We start from the raw sequence: 23,175 nt of genomic DNA, 5'->3' as shown, positions 1-23,175 counted from the left end.
GCAGGAGGGAAGGGATTCCTCTCACCCCCCTGAGTCCCCAGGGCAGTGCTGACAACCCTCTGCATTCCCCCAGCAAGGCTGGAGCCTGCAGAAGCTACCGAGGAGGAGGAGGAGGAGGAGGGCAGGGGCTGCTCACTTGTCAATGCTGGACTTGGTGTCCGCGATCTTGTTGAGGCTGGAGATTTTAAACCCGAAAGCGTTTCCCCTCTGCCCTTTGTTCATGTAGTTCCCGAAGGCCAGGACCACCTCCAGCAGCTGCTGGAGGCTGCTGCTCTGCAGCACCGCCTTGGAGCCGGCGCGGATGGCTGCAGGGAGAAAGGTGAGGGACGTCACCTGCCACGTGCCGGGAGCCCTCGTAGCCAAAAAGCGGCCACCAGCTCCCTCCCTCCCTCCCTCCCGCTGCATCTCTGCCATCTCCACGAGGAGCAGGCTGGGTGACTTGCCTTCCACCTTGGGCTTGACTTCTGCAACTCTCTCCGCAAACTTCTTCTTGAAGTAGAGGGACTGCAGCCTTTGCTGGTAATGGTTTATCCTGCCAGGGGAAAGCAGAGGTGCGGGCTGAGCTTTGCGTGCTCCAGGTGGAGCTCTGCTGCTCAGCTCTTCACAGGTGGACTTAGAAAGCATTCCTGAGCCACAGTGATTAAAAAATAATGACCATGTTTCTCCCTGAAACTATGCTCAGATGGGAAAGAAAATGACAATTGAAGCTGCACCCGTCACGGGGCGGATCCTGGTGGCTTTTTAAGCATCATGACTAAGTTACCCTGAACTCTGCAGGTTCAACAAGGGCATTTTTACACCCTGTTGGTATGAACAAACAGTTCATTCATGACCACTCCTGAGCAGAGGCTGATGACATCCAGGCTCCCCATGGCTCTGCAGTGAGGTGGGGCTGGAGGAACCAACGCATCCCAACCCAGCCCATTCCTGAGCAAGTTTGGGATGGCTCTGCTCACGTCAGTTGTATTTAGGCTAAACAAGATCTCACTTGCAAGCAAATGGCAGCCTGATTTGTGTTATTTGGACCAGGATCCATGGGAGAAGTGCTCACAGACAAGGTCACAGACCAGGCTGACATTGTACTAATTAGTGGTGACAAAGCCATCACACTCAGTTACAGGCCACAGGGCAAATTAAACAGCTATGCCTGAAATATATTTGCATCAGCACACTGAGCTTTCCAGAAGATGACGGCACAGGAGCAACATTTGGGCAAGAAACTGTGAAGATGGAAGGTGACCTGCAATAGGAAAGCTCATTCTGAGCATCTTCCAGCCCCAAGGGGCCTGAACTTCACAGCTCTGCCCTGCCTGCCTTTGACACTCAGCAACAACATGGTGCATCGCCGTGGGATTCACTGGCACGTTTCTCAGGGAGAACAGGAGAGCTGCTATTTTTGATCTCCTGGAGTGATTTTGGATTGGAGAACTCTCTGACTTTTCAAATGAGTGACTTGCTCCAAGTTCAGCTAAGAAATTCCTTGGAGAAAATTTCAAACAGCTTAAAGCTTAGTTGGATTTCGATAAGGAGCTTCAAGATTTTAAACCAGCACCCCTGGAGGATGTGCATGCAAAAGATAAGGTTATTCATTTCTCAAGACCTCTAAGTCTTCAGTGACTGCTGCCAGGATCAGGAAAAACTGACATTTGCTCTCTGTCTCATATATTCTTGTGAGGCCCAGGGACAAGTCATTTCTGGAGGTGAGGAGAGACTTACCTACACAGCAGGGCAAAATTTACATACATCAGTCTTGGGTATTTGTTAGGATATTGGTGTGGAGGGGAAAGGAGCATCGCAGTGGCACTGTTATCATTCAAGCAGCACTTCCCACCTGGACCACGACATGGATGATGCACTGTTTGGCAGAGCTGTGCCAGACTGAGCTTTTCTTCCCCAGGTGAGAGGGGAAGTGTGTCGGGAGATGCCCTGGGAGCCCACCACCTCCTGAGAGCACCCATCTCCCATCCCTCACCCTGCTCCACGCAGCTGCTGCTCATCTGGGATGCACAACCCTGATTTGGGGAGCACAGCATCACGAGAGATCCTAATGCACCTCACTGGTCCTCCCATCCATCTGGCTCACACATTTTGTGATGTGAAAAGCAGCAAGCAGAGCGTATTTCCCAGCCAGGCCCCATGAAACCCCAGGGGCCACCCCACCTGCTCATTTCAAAGAGGAACCGGTCAGCCTTGGCCATGCGGTCCAGCTCGTGCTTGTGCTCCTCCAGCAGGTCAATGTCACTCTTCTCTGGAACAAACTTCAGGAGCTAAACAAGGGAAAGCACATTTGTAGATATGAGCTCCATGCACGGTTCTGCAGTTTTTCATGCACGATGGTGATTTACTTGAATTTACTATTTCTCAATATGCACAAAGTGGCCCCAATGCACATATGAAATGTGTTTCTGCTGTCCCTTTGCTCTTCCTCCCTCTGCCCCATCACATTGGTGTCTCTTGCTTCTGCCCTGGCACTACTCTGGCTTTACAACAGCTGTACGAGGTCTATACCAAGGTTTCCATATTAACCCTGACACTTGAGATTACAAGGGATTGCTGCAACTCCACGTGTTGTAGATGGAAATTTTGTGCAAGGAATCCTTTCATGCTTCTGCTGAAGGTGCTATTGCCAGCCCAGTTTTAAGGACAGGTGAATAAAACGCTACTAAAGGGACTTGGAGGGGGTGAAAAATCAGATTCCCTTTTTGAGGACTGAACAAGTTTCCAAAAGTAACTCCCACCGGGCACAAACTTCAAGCTTCAGCCACCAAATGGTTTTGCTTCAGGTCCCAGGACAGATCCAGCTACCAGCATGGGATGCAGAGGCCATCCTGCTCCCAGGCTCAATGCTACAACCTAGCTGCTTTCCTGCTTCTCCAGACAACCCCTTTGAGTGGTTTTCAACATGTTGTTGGCAAATAACTCAGGGCACGATGCATGTCTCAGAGCCACAGTTTGATCCCAGGCACCATGTACAGTCTGCTTGCATTGGCAAGGCACACTGCCTACAAGGGAGAAGCACGGGATGCGCTGCCCACCTGCTCCAACATGTCTTTTGGGAGGTCCTCCTGCTCATCCATCGTCAGAATGGCTCGTTTGATCTCCTCATTTGAGAGTTTCAGCCTGGGAGGAGGAGAGGGAAAGAGAGTTAACTGCAGCCGTACACTCGGAAGGCTTGAGGAGCGTGTCCTCAGCCACCCACCAACACGGCCAGGAGACAGGGACAGTTGAGCTAATGGTCAGTCACATATAATGAGCGGGGTCACATAGAGCAGCACATGGTTTGAAGCACATGGTTTGAAGCAGCATGTGGTTTGAAGCACATGGCTTGAAGCAGCACATGTGAGACATGGAGTGGAACAGCACCACCCCCGATATTTCACAATATTTTATATAAATAATACATTATATGTGTATTTTAAAAAGCACGCATGTGTAACTCTGGCCCGTGGCAGTGCTGCTCTTGCAGTGCCAGCATCCCCGCTGGCTGTGGGGACAGCAGGGGTGGCACTGCCCGTCACCAGCACGGCACAGCTGGGCACCGGGGTGCAGCTCAGTGCTGCTTCTGCACCCACTTCCACAACCCTCAAGGAAAATTTGGCCAAATTCTGCTGCCCTTCTTGGCTTTCTGTGCTGTCTCCCCTACACCTCCTAACTGCTTTTGGATGGAAACTTCCTCTAGGAAGAAGAACCAGAAAAAAAAAAAAAGTTGGGCAAGCGGATGCTCAGCAGCCTGCAGCGAGCAGAGGCAAGAGATAGATAGAAAGATGCCCTTATCTCCTCCTGGGCCATTAATTACAGTTTAATTGGTCCACAGCACTCCCCGTGACCACTCCCTGCAGGGACTAGGATTGCAAAACCACAAATATTTTCCTTCATGTTTTTGTACTGCGGTCAATCAAATAACCTCGGTGTGACAGAGGAGAGCCTCTCCTTACCCCTGCCCTCCCTGGCGGCTCTCGGCCAAACATCCCCATCACAGACCTGGCTGTTTTCTTTGTCCAAGCCCTTGGCTGTTTTTTCTTCATTTTAGAGCACTGCTGCAGCTTCTAACAACTCTGTTTGTGCTCACACAGGTCAGACAAAGCGCTGCTTTCTGCAGCCTGGTGGGTATCCCCGAGCAAGAGGAACTGGGCTGAGCGCTACGAGCACCGGGCGGTAAGCTCGGATGGTTTCGGGTGCTGGTCTTACACCCAGCCCCAGAGCCGAGCAGAGATACAGGAGTAGTGTTGTATGCAAGGAGATGTCAGAAAAGGGTCTTGCACAGAAATTCAGAGAGCCAACATTTGAAAACTGAGCTGCAGAAGCCACCAGATCGCTGAGTGCAGTGTGGCAGGGAGGGCTTTAACGAAACCCATCGCCCTGGTTTTGGTGACCAGCACTGCCAAAGGATGCTGAAATACTGATGTGGCTCAAAGGAGTGAGCTGAAACTAGAAACACAGCCTGTGGTGGGATGTGAGACCTCGTGGACTGGCCTGTTCAGTGGACCAGAAAGAAGATCTCGAAGAGCAAGAAAGATCTCGACCAGTCCAGGTAATCAGAAAAGGAGGGAAATTTTCATCCTGGCATCTGCTCCGGTAGCACAGCAAGACCTCAGAGCCAGCTTTTGGAAGATGAAGCTAAAGCAGGAAGGGTGCTGGACCCTCTTGTGTCCTGGAGATGCCCTCCTCATCCCATATGATGGCGATGGCCAGGATGGACCAAACCTGACATTGGGTATGAAGTCTGCACCCAAGCAGAGGTGCTAAGGCACCAAGTGTCTGTCCTCACCCAGTGAAAACCTGATGCTTGCTGGTTTTATTAACATTAACATTAATATTTTGGAGGTCCTGGGGAGACAGAAATGCTCCAAGGAGAAGGTGGCTGGTGGGTAGTTATCTCTTCCCAATGCACAAATGCACCTGAAGCTCCCCTGTGACTGTCTCCGGGTGGGTGGTGAGGGGCGAGGGTGACTTCTGTAAGCCCTGCTCATTAAAAGCAAAGTCAATAATAAAATATACAAAAAAAAAAAAAAAGGCTAAAAAAAGTTTTCTCAGAAATCACCCAAACACCACGCCAAGAACAAGAGGCTGCTTCGGGATCAGCAGAGAGCAATCGCGGGGCGCCAGAAGCAAACAGCTTCTCAGACAATGTGATGGGAAAGGGGCCAGTGAAAGCTAGAAGCTTATCTATAACCACAATAATTATCATTGTTGGCAGCAGCTGTCGAACGCGAGCCGTCTGAGAGGAACGGGGTCACAGTGCTTGCTGTCACGGGGATTTAAGCCCAGCGGCTCGGTGATGCGAAGTGACAGCCCGGCAAGCGCGGGGCTCACTTGCGTGGCTTTTGTAGAGCCCGGCGAAGGATGTGAGAAGTGTGAAAGGGGAAAAACAAATTCCGCCGGGAAGGGGACGCGCCCTCTTGAAAAGCCACATTCAGCTGAGAAAAATGCTCGACACTGCCTCGCCGGAGAGGGGAATGAAACGAGCCATTCAGCGCCAGCACGCTCAGAAGGGGACGGAGCACGGTCCCGATTTGCATCGTGCAGAAGGCAGCGAGCTAAAAATACACAGACGTACACCCGCAGCGACGGCGAGCACAGGGTGGTTTCATTCAGCAAGACCCAACTCTGCACTGACACTGGCATAGCCGAAGTGCTCTTAAACAAAAAGAAAAAAAAAAAAGAAATCAAACGTTAAAAATATTCTTCTGCCGCATTACAAGCTGAAGGAAAATCCAGTGATCTCACTGTGCAGTAATTTCTCCCAAAGCGAGGCAAGCAGGCAAAAAAATAAATCTACAGAGAGAGATAAAGTATCTCGCTGGCCGTAATCTTTCCACGCTGCAAGCCAGACAATGGCTGTGCTGCTTACAAATGTCTGGGCTAAGCACGGGGCCAAGCGGGCAGGTCTTTCAGATGTCAAAGTCTGCTCGGCCCTGCTTCGCCCAGCCCCCTGCAGCACGGGGAGCAGGATGCTGCTGCTCTGCCCAACTCAGAGACGGGCAAAAGGTTGGCTGGAGAAGTCTGCTGGAGAAGAGTTTGCTGGAGAAGAGTTTGCTGGAGAAGCAAGGGCTGAGCGGAGCCTGCACAGGTCCCCGGGTGCAGGCAGGATGCTGGGCAGGGAGCTTCATCCTTTCCATTTTTGTCGAGAGAAAATCGCCCAGTTTGGGGAGAGAAATCTGCTTGTGGTCGCTTGCAGAGATGGGAAAGCTCTGCAAACGCTGGATAAATACCCTACGAGCAAGTCCCCAGCAGTGCCAGGTTCAGCAGAAGCTCCTGCAGCAAAGGAATGAACCCCGAGGCACCTCCAATGCCGGGGTCGGTGTCTCCTCTGGGGCAGGGCAGCTGAGGGCCTGGGTGGGTGCAAACTGCTGGCGACGGCCATGGAAACCACAAAGAGAGCAGCTCGGGATCTGCTGAGAGTCAGGGCTCACTCCCTGTTGGCTTTTTATATATTTATTCGGCTGATTATACCAGTGCTTAGGAAATGGTGATGCTGGGCAAAACCACGCAGCCCCACTCGCTGCTCCTAGGGAAGGACCCAAAGGGCAGGGGGGGCAGGCACTGGCCTCCCTGTTTTCCCATCCCTGTTGAATTAATTACTGGTGATTCGTTACCAGCCCGCTGCTGGGAGAGAAGGACTGGCTGGTGAGATGAAATGAAGACCTTTATTCAGCGAGGCACCTCAGATACCTTTGAAGTTAAGCACTCGAGTGGCTCTCCACACCGAAGGGGCTGTTTGTGCCCTTAACCTTCAGCTGCACGCCCAAACGTCCTGCTGAGTTACACCCAGTCCTGCTCTAATTGTGCCCCAGCCCAGCTGCTGTGCTCTCCAGCAGCTTGCCGACATAAATTCACTTATTCACACACTGCTTTAAACTCCTCTGTCACTGTAATCCTTCTCATTTTGACTACTGCATTTGAGGAAGTGATAAAATCCCTAGGAGCAACCCAGAGCAGAAAGCAGGCACCGTTCCCCACCCAGAGGTGCCGTTTGCAGGCACCTGCCTGCAGCCTGCCCAGATAAAAGCCCCGTGGGCTGACCCGCTGTCCAGACACCACAGAATTTGGGAAACCCACCCTGCCCACCACACTGCTAGGGGCAGGCTGGTCCTGGGTGCCACAGAAGCAGAGCAGCTGCCTGGTGTCCCAGAGTGAATGGAGCTGGGTTTTACTGCTGTTGGATCATTTTTTTTCTGGGTGAACCAGAAAAAAAGCTGCATTTTCTGCTGTTTTTTTTTTTTTTTTTCATGTACCTATGCTGCTGGTTCATCCTTCCTTCCACACCACCGCAGCCTGGTTTATTTTACCTGGTGAAAAAATGCCCTTCCTCTGAGATTTGGGGCTTGGATTAAATTGTTGCCCAGCCTGGAGAGAGCCATACCAGAGGCTGTCATCCTGGCAGCTGCTAAGAGGGGACACCTCTGTCCCAAAGCCATGTGGCACCCACACAGGACATCCAAATTACGCTGCCAACTGTGGCAGGGAAGCTGCTTGCAGTCCCCAAACACTGCACACAGGCAGCGTTTTCCCCAGCATACAGAGACCGTATTTAGCAGCCACCGAAGCTCGACCAAAGCCTCAGCCCTACCTGGAGAGGAGGATGTTGCAGTTCTGAGCTCTCCGGCCGTCTATGACCGAGAGCTCCTTGACTTTGTGTCGGGAGCTCAACGTGTCGTCGATAGCATCTTCCTTCTACAAAAAAATAGGGGAGAAAAAAAAAGCATGGAGAAAAACCCCGGAGAAGACATTTAGTACTCTCAGCACATACCAACGCGATACACAGCGGGCCCCCATTAATCAGGAGTGTCACCACGGGTTACGGGTAAAACCCACGGCCTGTAACTGAAATACAGTGAGCTGCTTCAGAAACCAGAACTGGCTTTGAAGCCACTGGTTAGAAATGTAAATATTTTCTCAGACAGGGAAGATTTAAGAATCTGCAAACACACAGGCGCTGGTGAATAAATAAAGCGGGGCTTTCTTCGCGTACATATTTGTGATACTTCATTAAACCCTCGCATGAAATGTTTCATTCCGGGCGGCTGCACACACTCGGTCCCTCTCCTGCTCCTGCACCCCAAACATCTGCAGTCGCCCTTCACGCTCCAGTCCGCAGTAACGAGTTTTCCAATAAAAACAACCAGCCTCACAAACCCAGCTCGCTGCATTCGCTTCTCTTTCAGGGAAATGCTTCTAAAACAAGGGATCTGAAAGCACAAATCCTTGTGGCACCTAAATCTCCTAAGCAGCTCGGAAATGTTATCATGTTCAAATGAATAACAACATGCAAAGGTGCAGCTGCACACGGATGGGCAGATCCAGGTAACAGTGATCTTGCAGGGCTGCCCACGGAGTTCAGGTTGACTCTGGTTTTAATTTACCATACTGCATGTTGTAGTGAGGTTAATAAATTAAAACCCGGCTATTCAATCCTTCTGTCAGGAACATAACCCAGAGCTGCGGGGTCCCACGTGCTGCAGATGAGCACTAAATGTTTCCGAGCTCGGGAGACGAGGTGCACAACCACCCTACAGGTTTAGGGTGAGCGAAGAAGTTTCCATTCCTCACTTCTTTTCTTGCATTGACCAAAAAAACCCACCTATGAGAAGTGGCAAACTGATGGGACGGGTGGCACAGGGCTCTGCTGAGCCCCTCCCACAGGTATGAGTTTATTTTTCTCAATCTTTTGTCCCTCCAGGCAGGGATTCCCAGCGATGCTCAGCAGCTGGAGCTCCCCTGAGTCAAAATCCACCCCACAGCACGCGTCCCCGCGTCCCCAGCCGCTCCAAGACCTGCGGATGCTCACTTACCTGCCGGGAGTTACTGCTCACAAAGAAGTCCTACAGCCATAGCAGAAGCATGGAAAAAGGCAGTAAAAACACATGCGGTTGAGTGACCTCCGCAGAACCAAAAGGAATCAAAGCACAGTTAAAGGGAGAGGGGGACACGCAGCAGGGTCAGCAGCAAGGGGGAACGCGCTGGGGTCTGCCAGAGCCCAAAAACGGGGGATGCAGGTGGGGATGAAGGGAGAAGGAGGAGGAGGAGGAGGTGCAGGAGGGGAGGAAGGGGGATGTTTCACGGCTGGGTCACGCCAAGGTGCTTCTGCGCTTTGGGGACGCAGGGGAGCTCCGCCAAGCCCTGCCAGGGCTGGCCCCAAGCAGCGCCGCTCGGCCTGCCGTGCCGGGGGAGGAAATTGCAGGGTTTTTGCGAGTCTGAGAGGACGAAACATCACCGCCAGTGCCAGGAAAAACAGGGCTTTCAAGTGGAAATAACGAGATTCTCATCCCGGAGCAAATCTCGCCGCAGCAAAACTTTACCCTTTGCCATGGCAACGCGTTTTCCCCTTCGCCTTTCTCCTCCTCACAGGGAAAATAACCCTTCTGCGGGGCTCGGCAGCCTGGCCAAACGCTACCCCGGTGCCCAGCCTGAACTTAGCTCATCCCGAGACCCCATTTGCCTGCCGGGCTCCCCCCACCCCGCAGCCCTGGCCGGCAGACTGGAAGCACGTGCAGCAAAGCCGGTACCGTGAGACCACACACACACAAGAGAGTTTTCCCTCCCCGTTTGCTGGGCTGCGCCTTTTGTTGGTGGTTTTTTGGCTTGGCTCAAGGTCCAGCCGATTGGTGATGGGAAGGGAGATAGCAAAGGTGCGTAAATTGTTTGTTGCTGTTGTGTTTTTTTTAAATTAAATAATAAAAAATGAAGGCACGCAGAGGTCTTCTGGAGGTAGGTGGACTCCAAACCCAGGTCATTTACAGCAGTGTTCCCTTCCAGCCCCTCCGCTCGGAGGGGACAGCCCGCCCACACGCCTGCTTCGGGTTAAGTCTTCTCCAAACATCACCACTGCCTTCTGCAAGGGAACCTTGTTTACGCAGGTTTTCCCCTGAGCGGCTGCCAGAGCTTTATCAGCCCAGGAACCGTGCGTGGGTTTGGGAGGGAGGATGGGAAACGGCTCTGTAGGACATCACGAAACGTCCCGGGCTCGACTTGCAGGGGGCTGAGCCCGAGCCCCCCAGTGCCCTCCGTCCCCGTGGCTTTTTGTGTGCGAATGGCTCCCAGCAGAGGTGCAGGACGAACAAGGTGTGAAGCTTCCCTGGAGAGCAAAAACGCTGTGGCCGAGAACAAAAGCAGAACAAAACGTGCCGGGAGACAACGAAACATCAGCCAAGGAAACAAGGAACCAACCCGTTCCCGAGCGTCCCGGGACAGCGGAGGTGCCAGGGCTTCCTTCAGCAGCGGCTTTGCAAGGAAAGGGGGGCCGACAGACCCTAAATAAAGACACCCAAGCTGCTATTGCCGTACTTCAGAGAGACCAGAGAAATGCAGCCCTACAATTCAGCTGGACACGAGAGCAAAATTGGACTCCACGGGCTGGTCGAGGTGGTAAAGGAGCGGTGCTTGATAAAGCAACCTCTTCCAAGCCATCCCCATGCTTGTACCTGCCCCGTGGTGCTGGAGAGCAGGAGGGTGGGGTGGTCCTTCTGCCCTCTGCCTTCTCCAGGAGAGCTCCCAATGCACAGGAAAGGCTCATTATGAAAAAAGAAAACACCTCCCTCTGCCTCAACAAGCCTCGTCCCTGCCTCTTTCTCTTGCACAAGCCACAATCCAGCCTCTGCTGAGGGATGGCAGTGAAAGGAGGAGTCATTTTGAATTTTTCCACTTGCCCTGGCTCTTTTACCACACTCGCTGTACCTGCCATGCCCCAGGACCACCCCAGCCATGCCGCTACCACTCACCAGCATCACCCCTAGCCTCAGCTCTCAAAACAGCTCTGACAGAGGTACAGACCCCTGCGCAGGGATCTGCTCTCCTGGTAGGTTTGGGAAGCAAACAGCACAGGGCAGGGATGCTCCCAGGGGTGAATCCAGGGCGCTCCTGTCCTCTCCGTGGGGCAGGGCCCTTTCCCGAGAGCTGCAGAGTTCTCCCCAAAGCCTGTGTTAACCTCCCAGCCTGGGACATGGGAAAAGCATTCGAGGAGATGCTTGGAACTGAGCATGTAATTAACTCTGTGCTCAAACGGGGATTTCCAGGTGCTATGGCAGTACAAGCAGCCAAGTCCATCCACACCAGAGCCACCACAGCTACTCCAAGGGGATCTGAGATGTCCCTGCCCCACGCACACCTCCACAAGCTGCCCCCAATGCACTGGAGCATCGGCGATGCCAGTCCTCAACAACAAAAAAGGGCAAACAGTGATGCCCCAAGCCCTATGGACATCTCAAGGGAAGTGAGAAGTGGTCAATGAGTTTATCATCCTTCCCCCAAAGGACAGGCAATTCTTATTGACTGAACTTGGTGGCCCAGCTGATGAAGAGCAGAGCTCTCATCCAGCAGACACCTTCCAGACACCAAATCTTCTTAGTGGTGGCAAAAAGCAAGGAGTATTTACAACTTTTAGGCACATCCCAGCTGTAATCATGCCAGGGTGCATACCCCAATAAAAGAAGAAAAGTGATTGTCTCGGAGAGCTGCATTTCTCATCTTAACAGCCCAGCCTCACACACCCGGGAGGCGCTCTGCAGTCTCTGGAGAGAACAAGACCCTGGTGGAAAGCCAGGGATTTCCCCAGGCACCGCCTGTGTGGCACTCCGGGGACTTGCAGGTGGGTGAGGACACGTGCTGGGGACCAGAGGCATGGTCACAGCACTCCACTCGCAGCACTCCTTGCAGCGTGCAGCATCTCCCCCTCCTTGCTGGCCCCACTTCACCCAGCAGGACCTCAGCCAAGCCAAAGTCTGTTTGGATTCCTGCCTGGCAGTAATCTGCAGAGCCCCAGGTGATTCACTGACTCTGGCCAGAGGGCAAGCTGTCCCACGGACACGCTAGGTTTCTATTCTTGCCTCCTTTCCATTTCCATCTCCTCCTCAGATGAGCCCTTCAGGACGCCCTAGTCAAGCTCCAAAAGCACTGGGGGAAAGAGCCAGCATCGTATCACCCGTTCCCAAAACACCCCAGGGCAGCACCTAGCCCTGGGGGGTCACTCTTGATGTTTGCACTGCTCTAATCTGCCCTGATCTTGCCCTCCATTAGCCTCTGGAAGAGATTAAGCTCTCACGTTGTCTAAGGAGCTTACGTGATGGGTCTGCTCCTTCCCAGCCCGTCCCTGCTGAGCCTGGCGAGAGCAAACAGCCCGGCCTCTCCTCCCTGTGACGCAGCCAGACGTTCAGCAGGTGAGCACAGTGTTTGCAGCCTCTCTCTTACTTCCTCTCCTGCTTTTCCTGAAAAAACTCACGGCTTTTGACCACTAATGGTCCTGCCTGGGGTAAAACAAGTGTCTAATTTTCTTCATGGGTTTTGATGCCTTCCAAACTGGGGCCATATTGCTTGAGAAGGAGATTAAAAAGCAGAGACTCTTGTCTGCAGTGTCATTATTTTGGTTTGGGACTTGCTTTTTGTTCAAAGCTCGCATTTTGCTCTGGGCTTACTACAAAAATAAAAGAAGAGATCCACCCATGGTAGATGTGGGCAAAACTGAGTCCTTCTTGGCCAGAGAGGGATATAAATTTTCCACCCCATACAGACATGAAGCAGTCGCTGTTAAGAGTGATCCCAAAATTACTCAACCGTGGCCACATCTGGGGGCTATTTTCATGCATTCCCTGTCATTTTTGTTAGTTTTGTGATCCATCTGGGTGCTGGCGCGGCGACACACGCGGTCAGGTACGTGGGCAGGGGCGAAATCGGTCGCGTCTGGCTGCGAGCTACCATTTCCAGGCAAAGGCACCGGCATGCAAATGAGAGGACAAACCAGATCGAGTCGATCTGGCAAACGGGAGTGAAATAATGGCAGGAGGCACGATCCGAGACCACACGTAGAACCGAGCGACCTCACGACCATGGCGTCTGCCCCAGAGGCCTGTGCAGGGCCCCGGCCAGCCGTTACCTGCTGTCTTTGGTAGGCGGAGAACGTCCTTTCCAGGTCTTCGAGGTCCAGGACTTTAAACACTCTTGCATCATCGATGTCGGTCCACACGGTGCCTGCCAGCTTGTTCTGAAAGACAGCGGGAGCACAGCAGGTTGGGGTGCCTCCTTTGGCACCTCTGGATTCGCTGCCTGAATTATTCTCCTCCTGCAGAGCACCGTGGCCCTCTGAAAGCACAAATGGGGAACCCCTGGCTTACCTCTGGCAGCTTGGACCAGTTGAAGGACTTGAGGGCGTTTGTCGGCTGCGGGATGCTCTTCTTCTTCAGGGCAAAGCCCAGAGGTGCTCCTGGAGGGGGCATCACCCCATCCAGGGGTGGGGGGCCGGGGGGTGGAGGGGGACCACCCGGAGGGGGCGGCGGTGGGGGTGGTGGTGGGGGACATCCCCCCGGTGGTGGTAGTGGTGGGGGTGGAGGGGGAAGGAGGGATCCTGGAGCTGCAGAAGGTGAAGGGCCACCGGGAGCTCCTGGTGGCAAGGGAGGTCCTCCAGGGCCGGCAGCACAGACCGCTCTCTGAGAGAGAAAGAGAGGAGGAACTGGTCATACAGAGGGAGGGCACCATCCCAAAATACCTCATATTTAACCAGCATAGGAAAAAAAACAAAGGCTTTAGCACACTTGACTGAGGTACAATGCAGCCAGAGAGGTGAAATCACCCCATTCCCAGGGATGGACATGTTGGTGGCCCTCCCAGCAAGCACCGTCTGCAGCCCTCTGTGCAGCCTCCAGAAACCACCCGTCAGCACTTTCAGGAGATGTGGGACATGGGCACAACGAGGAGGAGGTTTGGGGCCTTACCCTGTTCATCTCATGGAGCTGTGCCGTGAGATCTGCCACCTGCTGCTTGACCTGCTTGTGCTCGCTGGACTCCTTCTCCAGCTTCTCCTTCATCTTGTTCAGTGTCTGCATCATTTCTTCCTTCTCCTGGGCCTTGGCATCGCACTCCCGCTCCTTCTTCTCCAGCTTCTGCTGAAGCTCGCTGTGCTCTGAAATAGTCCCCAAAAGCAACCCCTGAAACCACTTTTGGGTGATGAACACTTCAGTATGGCGAAAAACAACAAGCAGTGTTATAAACCCTGAGCTACTTAGGAGAGAAGTTGTGCAATAGGAGAAAAGGAGTATGTGCTGGGCACATCAGACTCTGGCTAGGGCTGCCCCCGTGCCGCAGACCCCATGAAGAAATTAGTATTTATTTCTCTCATAAGCCCTATAGCATGATACAATCTTGGCCACTCACAGTCTACACAGTTAAATATATAAATTGGAGCTGTTTAGTTTACCATACATGCTCAGGTTCAAGTTAGTGCCTTTCATCTTTCCATCGCTCACCTTTTCGCATTTTTTCCGCTTGCTCTTTCCACTGTTTGACTTCATTTTCATTGACTAACCTAAAAGGAGGAGACAAGCAGCTCTATGAGACAACCCCGGTGTAGTCAGCGAGCAAACACCACCAGGAACAAACACAACTGAGAAGCACTGTGCAGGGGACTAGGGGCTGTGTGGGGTGCAGCTCCCGTGTGGGTATTTCAGACACCTCTGCTCTGCCCCCAATGTCTCCTGGCCACGGGGTTTGCGTGCTGGGATGCTCTGCTGCCTCCACAGCTCCAGAGACCCCGACTTGTCCAGCCAAGGAGCAGAAACGTCACTGTGAGAGCAGTGAGTGATGAATAAGGAACAGTGACAGTCAAGGGGAATATCTCACTGAGCATGTCTTGTTGAGTAGGTCAAAAGGATCCGAGCCTGCCAGGGATGATTCCCAAACCTTGCCTCGCCTGCCCTCCCGTCTTGAGCAGACGAAGTCACGGCAGCAAGCCCCGAGAGAGAAGGACGAGCACTTACATTCGGACGACGTTTTTGATATTGAAGTTTTCCAGGGGAGTGGCGTCGGGGTCCTGCCCTTTGTCACTCTGAATGACGATCTGCTGGACGATCCTGTCCAGTAGCAGCCAGTACTGGACGGTGTTACCGCTTCTTTTATCTGGACAGGAGGAAGGGAAGAGGCTGGGAGGAGCTGCAGGGATGTGGTTGCCTCCCAGGCAGGGGACTTGGGCTGTGAGGTGTGAGTTTCTTGCCTCCCCCTGTACTCACAAGGCATTTGGAGACAGTGGTGCAGGATGGACATAAAGTGCGGGTAGGCCTCTGTGTGAGTCAGCCTCTTCCTCGTCAGCTCAAACATCTGAGTTGCGCTTTTGGTGTCTATGTGAACCTGTGGAACAGAGCAGAACATGGTCAGGCTCCAGCTGGGTCAGTCCCGTGGCGAGGGACAGCAGCACCAAGTCACAGCATCTGCTACTGCACCCATAGGCAGTCAGAATACGGCCCCAGTCTCCTAGGAAGCATCTGATCTGAGCTTCCTGAGTCTCACCACCAAACCCTATGAGCCTCCTGGCATGCAGATAGTCCCAAGTGCCCCATGAAGGGCAAAAGGCCATCAGGCATGGGAGAAGAGGGATGAAGCAAAGGAGCAGTGCAACAGGAGACAGATTTCCAACCTCCAAATCTGACCCAAAAGCCTGTAATTGGCCTGGTCTACGTAGGCACTTTTAAAATGAACTATGACATCAAGAGCCAGGCTCTGAAGCAGTAATGTTCACACTCACCAGCTCAAATCTTTTGGCAAATTCCAGTTCATCTTCATTTCTAAGCATCTCGAAAAAATCTAAATGCCTGAGGAAAGAAAGGAAAAAAAAACAGCTGTTAAAAGTAGATACGGATGTGACCATGCAAAGCAGGCAGCCAGTTTGGAACAGCTTCCAGAGCAGCCCACTAGCAGGCAGTGGTCCAAAGACAAACGAAACTTGAAACACCAACAGGATCTTCAGTCTAGAGCTCCTGGAGCTCCACGTGTTCATCCTCATCCTCGCCAGCTCGAGAAACCAATTCAAAAACACAGAGGGCAAAGTAATTACAGCCCTTCCAAGGAGTCTTTTGGAAGAGGAGAGGAGGAGGAGGGCTGACAGCACCCACCAGGATGGCACATCCTTCCCAGCTCAACCCTATGCTGGAGTGCCACAGAGCCAGGGTTCTTCCCCTCCCTCCTTGGTGACACCAAAGCACTTCCTCAAGAGGAGCCAGATCTATAATCTAGACCCATGTGGCTTTCCCCAAAGCCCATGTCCCAAAACCAGAATGCACTTGTGTAAGGAAAGGGGAAAAACAACCTGCAGGCTGCGGGTCACCACTCACCGGTCTAGGGTTGAGTTTTCATGCTCTCTTAGTTTGTCAATGACTGGCTGGATCCCAAGCATGAGAAATTCGTATCTCAGGTGCAGTCTGAAATCCAGGCTTTCCTGCCAGGGACAGTTGTTGGGTCAACACAGCAAGGTGCATTTCCTCAAAACCTTACTGACAAGCCCCGAACCCACCAAAAGACTACCCTGACCAAAAGACCCGGAGCTCACCACGCCTGCTCCCTGGCTCAGGACCGCGTTGATGAAGGACATGATCGCTGTCTTGAGGCTCACTTCATCCCGATACCGCCCCGTGCTCTTGTCCAGGTCATTGATCAGCGTCTGTCAAACCCACAAGGTAAGTTAAGAGCCCAGATGCTGCACGAGCTTCCAGAGGACACAGGCGTGAACAACTTCTCCTGGTGCTCTCAAAGCCCCTGCAGCAACTCACTGGTGATGCTTTCTAGACCAACAGCTGCTGCCTGATGTAGCCCAGCCCATCTGCACCCGTGTCTGCAAAAATCAGCCCACCCAGATGTGCTGCAGCCTTGCAGAGCTGCAGTCCCAACAACTCTACAACAGCAAGAATTCTTGAGGGAGAGCTGCTTTAAATAACAGTTTTCCCACTCTTTGCTCAGCTGTGGCTCTTCTCAGACAGGGCATTGTTCTGGGGTAATTCCTAGAGTATCAAAATTACAAATGGCCAGAACAAATCATGCACATGTGGCGTTTGGATACCCAGGAGGAGGAAGCAGCAGATCTACTCCCAGCAGCGGCTGATGAGATCTGCCCAGACCCAGAGCCGAATTTTGGGAGCCGAGGGGTGAGACGAGAAGCACCCACCTGAAAACGAGTCCGTTCGCTGGCGTATTTCTGGTAGTGCAGCATAGCCTCCAGTACCTTTTTGTGGCCGCCGGGAACCAGGCACACAGCGCCCATGATTTCCAGCACTGCCACCTTCGTCTTAATATTCTCCGTGCTCAGACTCTGAGCGATTACATTAATGCTCTCCGAGTGGGCCAGGACGTGAGCCCGGCCCAGGGAGTTGTTCATTAGTGCTTTTATACAGCCGATGAGCGAGGTATGTATTCGAGACTCTGCTGTCTCATAGTCCATACTTTTGAGGAAGTTCAGAATACACGACAAGCCATCCAGGTCGATGAACCGGGTTACAAACCTGCCAGAAGGAGGGGCGTTTTAAAATCAAATGCTGAAGGAGCACTTAACCCACAAACAGGGCTGACTTGTCTGCTCTTGCTAAACCTGAGTGCTTTTATATATTTTTTCCTGCAATAGATTTTGCATAGCAGAAAGCCTGTAGGATTTCTACTGGTCTTTTGGGACCAGTTTTGTACAGGAAGGGAAGCAGCTCCCTAGTCCTGGAGTTGTCTTTTCACCCATTGCAGCCAACCCACAGAAACCCCAATGTCAGCTGAGCCTGCCACCTGCCAGACCTGCTGCCTCCTGCTGCTCCTGCCTCACCACCTGCATCCTCCTCCTCCGCTGTACATCTCACACTTTTTTTAAGCAGGGATTTCAAATTTTGATGATGACTGATGCTTAATGCTGCTAAACTGAACACAGGCTGCAAATGCATGCAGTGCCTGCTGCAGATTCAGCAGAGCATGCAGACATAACCCACCCTCCTTCGCTGTACACCCCTCATGCATTTCAGGACCTCCCTGCCCGATGCCACCCTGGCTGGGTGTATTCTGTTTTGGAAAAAGGAGTAGGCTCGGACAGCAAATGATCCGAGAACCTCCCAGCACTAGGACAAGTTTAATTTAGATCCACCAGTGCTTATGTGCAACAAAAGGGATAATTGCACACAGTGAAAACCGATTTCTCTGCTTCAAAGCCCGCTCATACTCCAGCCAAAGTCAATAGAAAATTTGACGTTCATTTCCCTGGAAACAAAAGCAGGTCCAGAAGGTAAGGTTTTCTATAGAAACCTGCTGCATCCCCCTGATTTCCAGTGAGATGAACTCACAAGCCACTTTTAAGCACTTTGGAAAGTTTAATTGCAACCTACAACAAAGCTGGGTACCGCCCCTGCTCCCTGAGGATGGCAGGAGCCAGCGCCCAAGAGGTCAAAGCGTCATGGAAATCGGGTGCTCACCCCGGCCTTGGGAATTTCTGACCAAATCCCATTGCCAGAACCATTGCAAAAGAGAAATGGAAGAGTGCAATGCATCTGCAAACAAGAGCTGTGTCTTCCATAAGCAGACTGGGCAATGCATTTCTTAATGAAATGTTTTTCCATCCGAAAAAGTCAACCAAAGGCATCAAAAAGATTTTTTGGATGCATGCATGCAGACTCCAGAGAAACTTAGGAAAAACTAAAGACATTTACAAAGAGTCCTGCCCTTTCTTTATCCTCCCCATCAAAACCTCCTAGCAACTTTTTCTTTCCTGCATTCCACTAAAGCCTGAAGATTCATATGATTTTATTCCTTCTGAAAGCACAAGGAGAGTTGAACTTGAAACAAAGGGCTTGGTTGACCAACAAAATTTGGATTTTTTGGAAAAACTCTGGAAGGCATTTTTATATTCTGTTCCAATTAGAATGACAGCAAATTTGAGGGGGAGAAAAAAAGTGGTCTGCTTGCTCTGAACAGACGTGAAGGTGCTGATGGTTCCAGCCACTAAAAAGGCTGAAGAATAGGAACAAAATGACAAGACGGGATCCAAAAAACAAGTGTCATTTCAGGGCCTCCCAAGTCTCCTCATCCTCAGCGGGCCCCATTTCTATTTCTTTTCTAAACCTCCTCTGCCAGAGAACAGAAATCAAAAGCCATGACCAGAGCAATAAAGCAAAGAAGTGGAAGAGAATTGCCTCATTGGTTTCGTCCTCAGTGCAGTCTTCAAACTTTCTATTGTTTTGTTCCTCTCCTCCTCGTCTTCTTTTTCCAAAGCAATCAGCGATTTCCTCTGCAAAGGGAAAAAGAGTGGCAAAAATCTCAAAATCTCCCTGCATCCAGGATGGATGGGGCTGGATGGGACAGGGAGAATACAGAGGGTTAAAGCAACACTAACTGGGGGTGGAGGGCAGAACTGGGGGGTCTTTTAGCCTTCCCCAGTACCCACACATCCCATGTGTCCTTTGTAGGGGGGTGTGGGGATGCCCTGCAGCCCGGAGGGATGCAGCCTTGCCCTACAGGAACTGTATTTCCTACAGAAAACAGCTCTATTTTGGTCTCACCCGGCACAACAGCAACCACCCAGCACAGAGGGTGTTTTGGGAACGGGGTGGTAGCAGGGATCCCGCTCTCATTGCAGTTTCCTTCAAAACCAGCCCCAAAATTGCTGTGTGCCTTTAGCCTGGCAGCTTCCTGGCGTGTGGGGAGATGAAAGGTCCCCGTGCCTCGGAGAACGTCTCCTTTCTCCGGTTGTACCCAGTGGTCCAGTGGACAAAATAACCTCTCCCTGCATTCCACCTGGCTTAAATAACTTCCATCAGTGTGCTGGGGGGGGCTGCAAACTGGAAAGGCTGAGACGTGCCACATTACACCGCTGTGGCTACAACACTCGGCTCTCTCAAGCACAACACTGACCATATCACAAACTATCACGATATCACGACTGCTCTGCTGCCAGTTACGGTTTTCACAAGTGCCAAAGCACTGCAGAAATACTCACAGCAGCCATGGAGTTCAGCTGGTCGATATAAAATTCTGGCCAGCTGGTGGCTCCTTTATTTTCTTCCTGGTCCTGCAGAGAGGGGAAAAAAAGTGAAACAAAGAGAGTGGATTAGAAGAAATGGCATTAAGTTCTCCTGCCCTTCAAAACCAACCACCTGTGAAGATGCCTCGTGCTCTTACCTTAATTTATATCAATATAAGCTACATTTTCTACACTCTGAACTCACCACTGACAGCTCCAGGTACAGGAACATTACCTGATCTGCTGAGCTAGCACATTTTATATGCAAGGTGTCACACCATCTGCCTGGGACTAAGCTCTGCCCCAGTGACAGTGCATCAGTTTGGGAATTTTACACCCAAATTTCTCTTGTATTGAGTCTACAGTGCCCTTGAAGTTTCGGCTGTATGGCCTCGATGACTGTGCTTTGAGGGAAAAAAGAGTTTTTCCAAGCTATGAGGGGTAAACAAATGTGATGTGAACAAGGTTCCACTCCTGGGGGAGGGCAGTGACTTACCACCAAGGGAGTCTCTTGGCACAACAGCCAAGAGCCCGTGGGGGTTCGTTAGTTGTTAGGAGGGAACATGCCCATGGCAATGTCCCCCACTGAAGGACATCCCCCCTGGCCCAAAATCTATGACAAAGATCGATGCACAGCCTCCTTTGGTCATCCCAATTTACAACGTCCTGCGTCTGCTGAGACACACAAGTTGTTTTCAAGCTCTCCCATGTTCTTGTAGGGCATGACCAGTGGTCCACTGAGCACAGCTCCAAAAAATAACAGTGCATGTCCACAGGTAGTACCCGTATTTTGAAGGAGTAGTTCAAGACCAACCTTCTTCCCCTCTGTATTTTCCCAAAACTTATACCAAAAGAAGAAAAAGGATAAAAAAATAAATCTGCTTCAAGCTGGACCAGGAGAAGCAGCCCCTCCCAAGCTATTAGAAGGAACCTGAGATGTTTGTAGGGGCTGTCCCACACTGCAGCTCCCTGCGAAGGCCAGGGACAAGCCACCCTTCTGCTCCCACGCCTGTGCGTGCAGACTAGCGGTAGTCTGGCCGAGTTCTGCAAGTCAAAGGAGCAGAGTCCAAAATATTTACTGTGCTTCAAGAGGCATAAATGCGAAATGTTTGTGCATCCAAACTTCCCAAGCTTCAGCTTGCCAAGATGAGAAAAGAGAGGGTTAGCAAGCCCTCAGCGTGGGCGGCTATGGGATGGGGACAAGAGGAGTTCAGGAGCACCCAGGTGGCAGCCTGGCATCCCCCCCAGTGTACCAAGGGCTGAGAGAAGCTGCTTATCCATGCCTCTGGTCAAGTTTAAGGCAAGTGAAAGGACTTTCCTGAGTGAGAAGCCTGTAGTTAGACCGCCCTGCCCTCTGCTTTATTAGTCTGGGCTGCTCGCCCCTCCTTCTGCTGCCAAGAACCCAAGTTTTGAATGAAACACTTGATTCACCTTCCCTCGACATTTTTTTTTTTTTTTTTTTTTTTTTAAACCCGAATGGGAATCAGCAGGAATTTTTTTTTCCAAGATGTTAGAAAAACAACCCAAAAATGTGTCCTACCCACGCCAGTGCCAAACCTAATAAACCTGCAGGAGGTCCCAGCGCCTGCCCCTGTGCCGCTGGGAGGACCGCTAATATCCGTGCCCTGCCACTCGGTTTTTGCTGGCTACGAGAGGTCCCCCGGGACCATTCCCAACTCCGAGCCCGCCCCCGGGGGCAGAGGATGGCAGGGAGGGTGCCCTCTGCATCGGTTCTCAGCTGCCTGTGGTTACAGCTTCCCCTGTGGGATTTGGAGAGCCGCTCTCCCTCGCCAAAAGCTGCCCGGGTTTTTGTTGTCCCGTGCAGATGGGAGCGCAGGCACCAGGCTGGGGCCACAAAACGCCCCCAGAGCTGCTGCCAGATGCTTTGGGTCAGCCTCCAGCACCCTCTCGGTGCTGGACCCAGCACCATCTGCGTGCACAGGACACGACAGAGAGCACGGCTGTGTGCCCGAGGCACTTAAAAAAAGGGAAAGGGGCCGGGGATGCTGCAAACCCGGGCACATCTGCCAGCCCCTGCCTCCAAGGCATCCTGCTGTGGGAAGGCTCTGCACCAATCCTGCACAGCCTGTGGGTAAAGCTTTCCATCTTGCCAGCGTTCCCAGTGACTTTTGGAGGCTTGCAAGCAGGCTTTGACCAAGCCTGGCGGAGCTGGAGCACCCACGTGCGCCTTCACCACTGCCCCAAACGGGACCAGCTCCCTGGAGACATCCCTCAGGTCCTCCCCAGCACCCCCATAAGGAGCACCCCGCTCCCACCAGTGCTCCCAGCAGCAGCACTGAGCCTGGGGAAGGGCACGGGGTCCCCACCACGGCACAGCACCACGAGGTGACCAGCATGGCCCCGGACCTGCTGCAGGGTTGGGGCTGAAAGGAAGCGGCGGAGCGAAAAACACCAAGGTCCCCGGGGGGCGGGGAGGGAGGCTGAACAACAAAATTGGCTAAACTGCTCATTTATAATTAACCTGCTGCATTATAAATATTTCCCTTTGCTCGGCTCCCTCGGGCTCTTGCATTTCCTCCCTGAAACCCCCAATTTAAGGAGCGCTCTCAATTAAGCGCGGCAGAACCTCATTAATTCACAGGAGCAGCCGGGCCGGCTCGTCGGAAGGCAGCTTCCCATGCAGAAGGGGAAAGCACAATAAAGCAGCCAAAGATCAGGGCAGGGGCTTCCTTCAGCTCGCTGCAGGACACTGCTCAGCGGTAATTATTGCGGCTAATGGTCTACAGCACACCGATAAGTGTCTCCGAGCGCAGGCGGTGGCAATAAAGGAGCCTCCCGACAAAGCGAGGAGCCCAGAGGGAAGTGACTCATGCAGCTTTGCTCGGAGCCAGGATGAAGGAGGAAGCTCTGCGGGCACCGAGCTTTGACGGGGTGAATTCACAGAAGTCTTCCCAGCGCCCGGGCTGGGCTTTTTGGGGTGTGCATTTTACAGCCTGACCTCAGTGAGGGATGCGCCAGATTCAGCTCGCCAGGAGGGCCCATCATATCCTGCCCTGCGGGAAGTGGGGACACAAAGGTTTCCTAAATTCTTCTCGGCACCAAAGCCCTCTGCTCCCTCTCTCATTGGGAAGCTCAGGAAGGGAAAAGTGATGTGAGCAGGTAGGAAGCCACTGGGGAAGGAAGGCAGCAGCTGGCGGGGACAAAGTGTGGCCGGTGTGTTTCCCTTCCCAATGTACAGGTCTGAACGACCTTCAGGGCAGCTCTGTGCATGGCACGGCTAAAAACAGCCACCTGTGAGCCCAACGGCCTTGGGAGGGGGAAGAAAAAAAGAATAAAGGCCAGTTCTGCAGGCTGCCAAACACCGCTCTGCATTATAAACCATCACTGCCAGCCTACTGGGTGAGGAAACATCAGGCAAGCCCAAGGCTTGGGAAACCTCCACGCACGTTCCCTTTGCTTGCTGTCTTCTTAAGAAGCAC

The 23,175-nt window shown here is 52.4% G+C and overlaps 1 protein-coding gene across 5 annotated transcripts in view; it reads right to left on the bottom strand.

The window, feature by feature from the left end:
• Positions 1–23,175, bottom strand: part of DAAM1 (dishevelled associated activator of morphogenesis 1) — an 84,017-nt gene that overhangs the window by 8,966 nt on the left and 51,876 nt on the right. For 4 of the 5 annotated variants that reach the window (XM_068682441.1, XM_068682439.1, XM_068682442.1 and 1 more), the window contains 18 exons: positions 19,712–19,783; positions 18,909–19,003; positions 16,916–17,249; positions 16,304–16,414; positions 16,089–16,192; positions 15,503–15,569; positions 14,991–15,108; positions 14,742–14,880; positions 14,232–14,290; positions 13,701–13,888; positions 13,104–13,415; positions 12,866–12,973; positions 8,793–8,822; positions 7,571–7,674; positions 3,036–3,120; positions 2,161–2,267; positions 444–532; positions 137–305 (listed from right to left, as the gene is read on the bottom strand). In XM_068682441.1, the coding sequence (XP_068538542.1) occupies positions 137–305; positions 444–532; positions 2,161–2,267; positions 3,036–3,120; positions 7,571–7,674; positions 8,793–8,822; positions 12,866–12,973; positions 13,104–13,415; positions 13,701–13,888; positions 14,232–14,290; positions 14,742–14,880; positions 14,991–15,108; positions 15,503–15,569; positions 16,089–16,192; positions 16,304–16,414; positions 16,916–17,249; positions 18,909–19,003; positions 19,712–19,783 (2,291 nt within the window). The remainder of the gene's footprint in view (positions 1–136; positions 306–443; positions 533–2,160; positions 2,268–3,035; positions 3,121–7,570; positions 7,675–8,792; positions 8,823–12,865; positions 12,974–13,103; positions 13,416–13,700; positions 13,889–14,231; positions 14,291–14,741; positions 14,881–14,990; positions 15,109–15,502; positions 15,570–16,088; positions 16,193–16,303; positions 16,415–16,915; positions 17,250–18,908; positions 19,004–19,711; positions 19,784–23,175) is intronic. The other variant, XM_068682440.1, reaches the window with a different exon arrangement.

Source organism: Anas acuta, chromosome 5 (assembly GCF_963932015.1).
Source record: "Anas acuta chromosome 5, bAnaAcu1.1, whole genome shotgun sequence".
Lineage (NCBI taxonomy): Eukaryota > Metazoa > Chordata > Aves > Anseriformes > Anatidae > Anas > Anas acuta.
The sequence above is the reverse complement of the archived record's forward strand: the minus strand, read 5'-3'. Positions and strand labels throughout refer to the sequence as shown.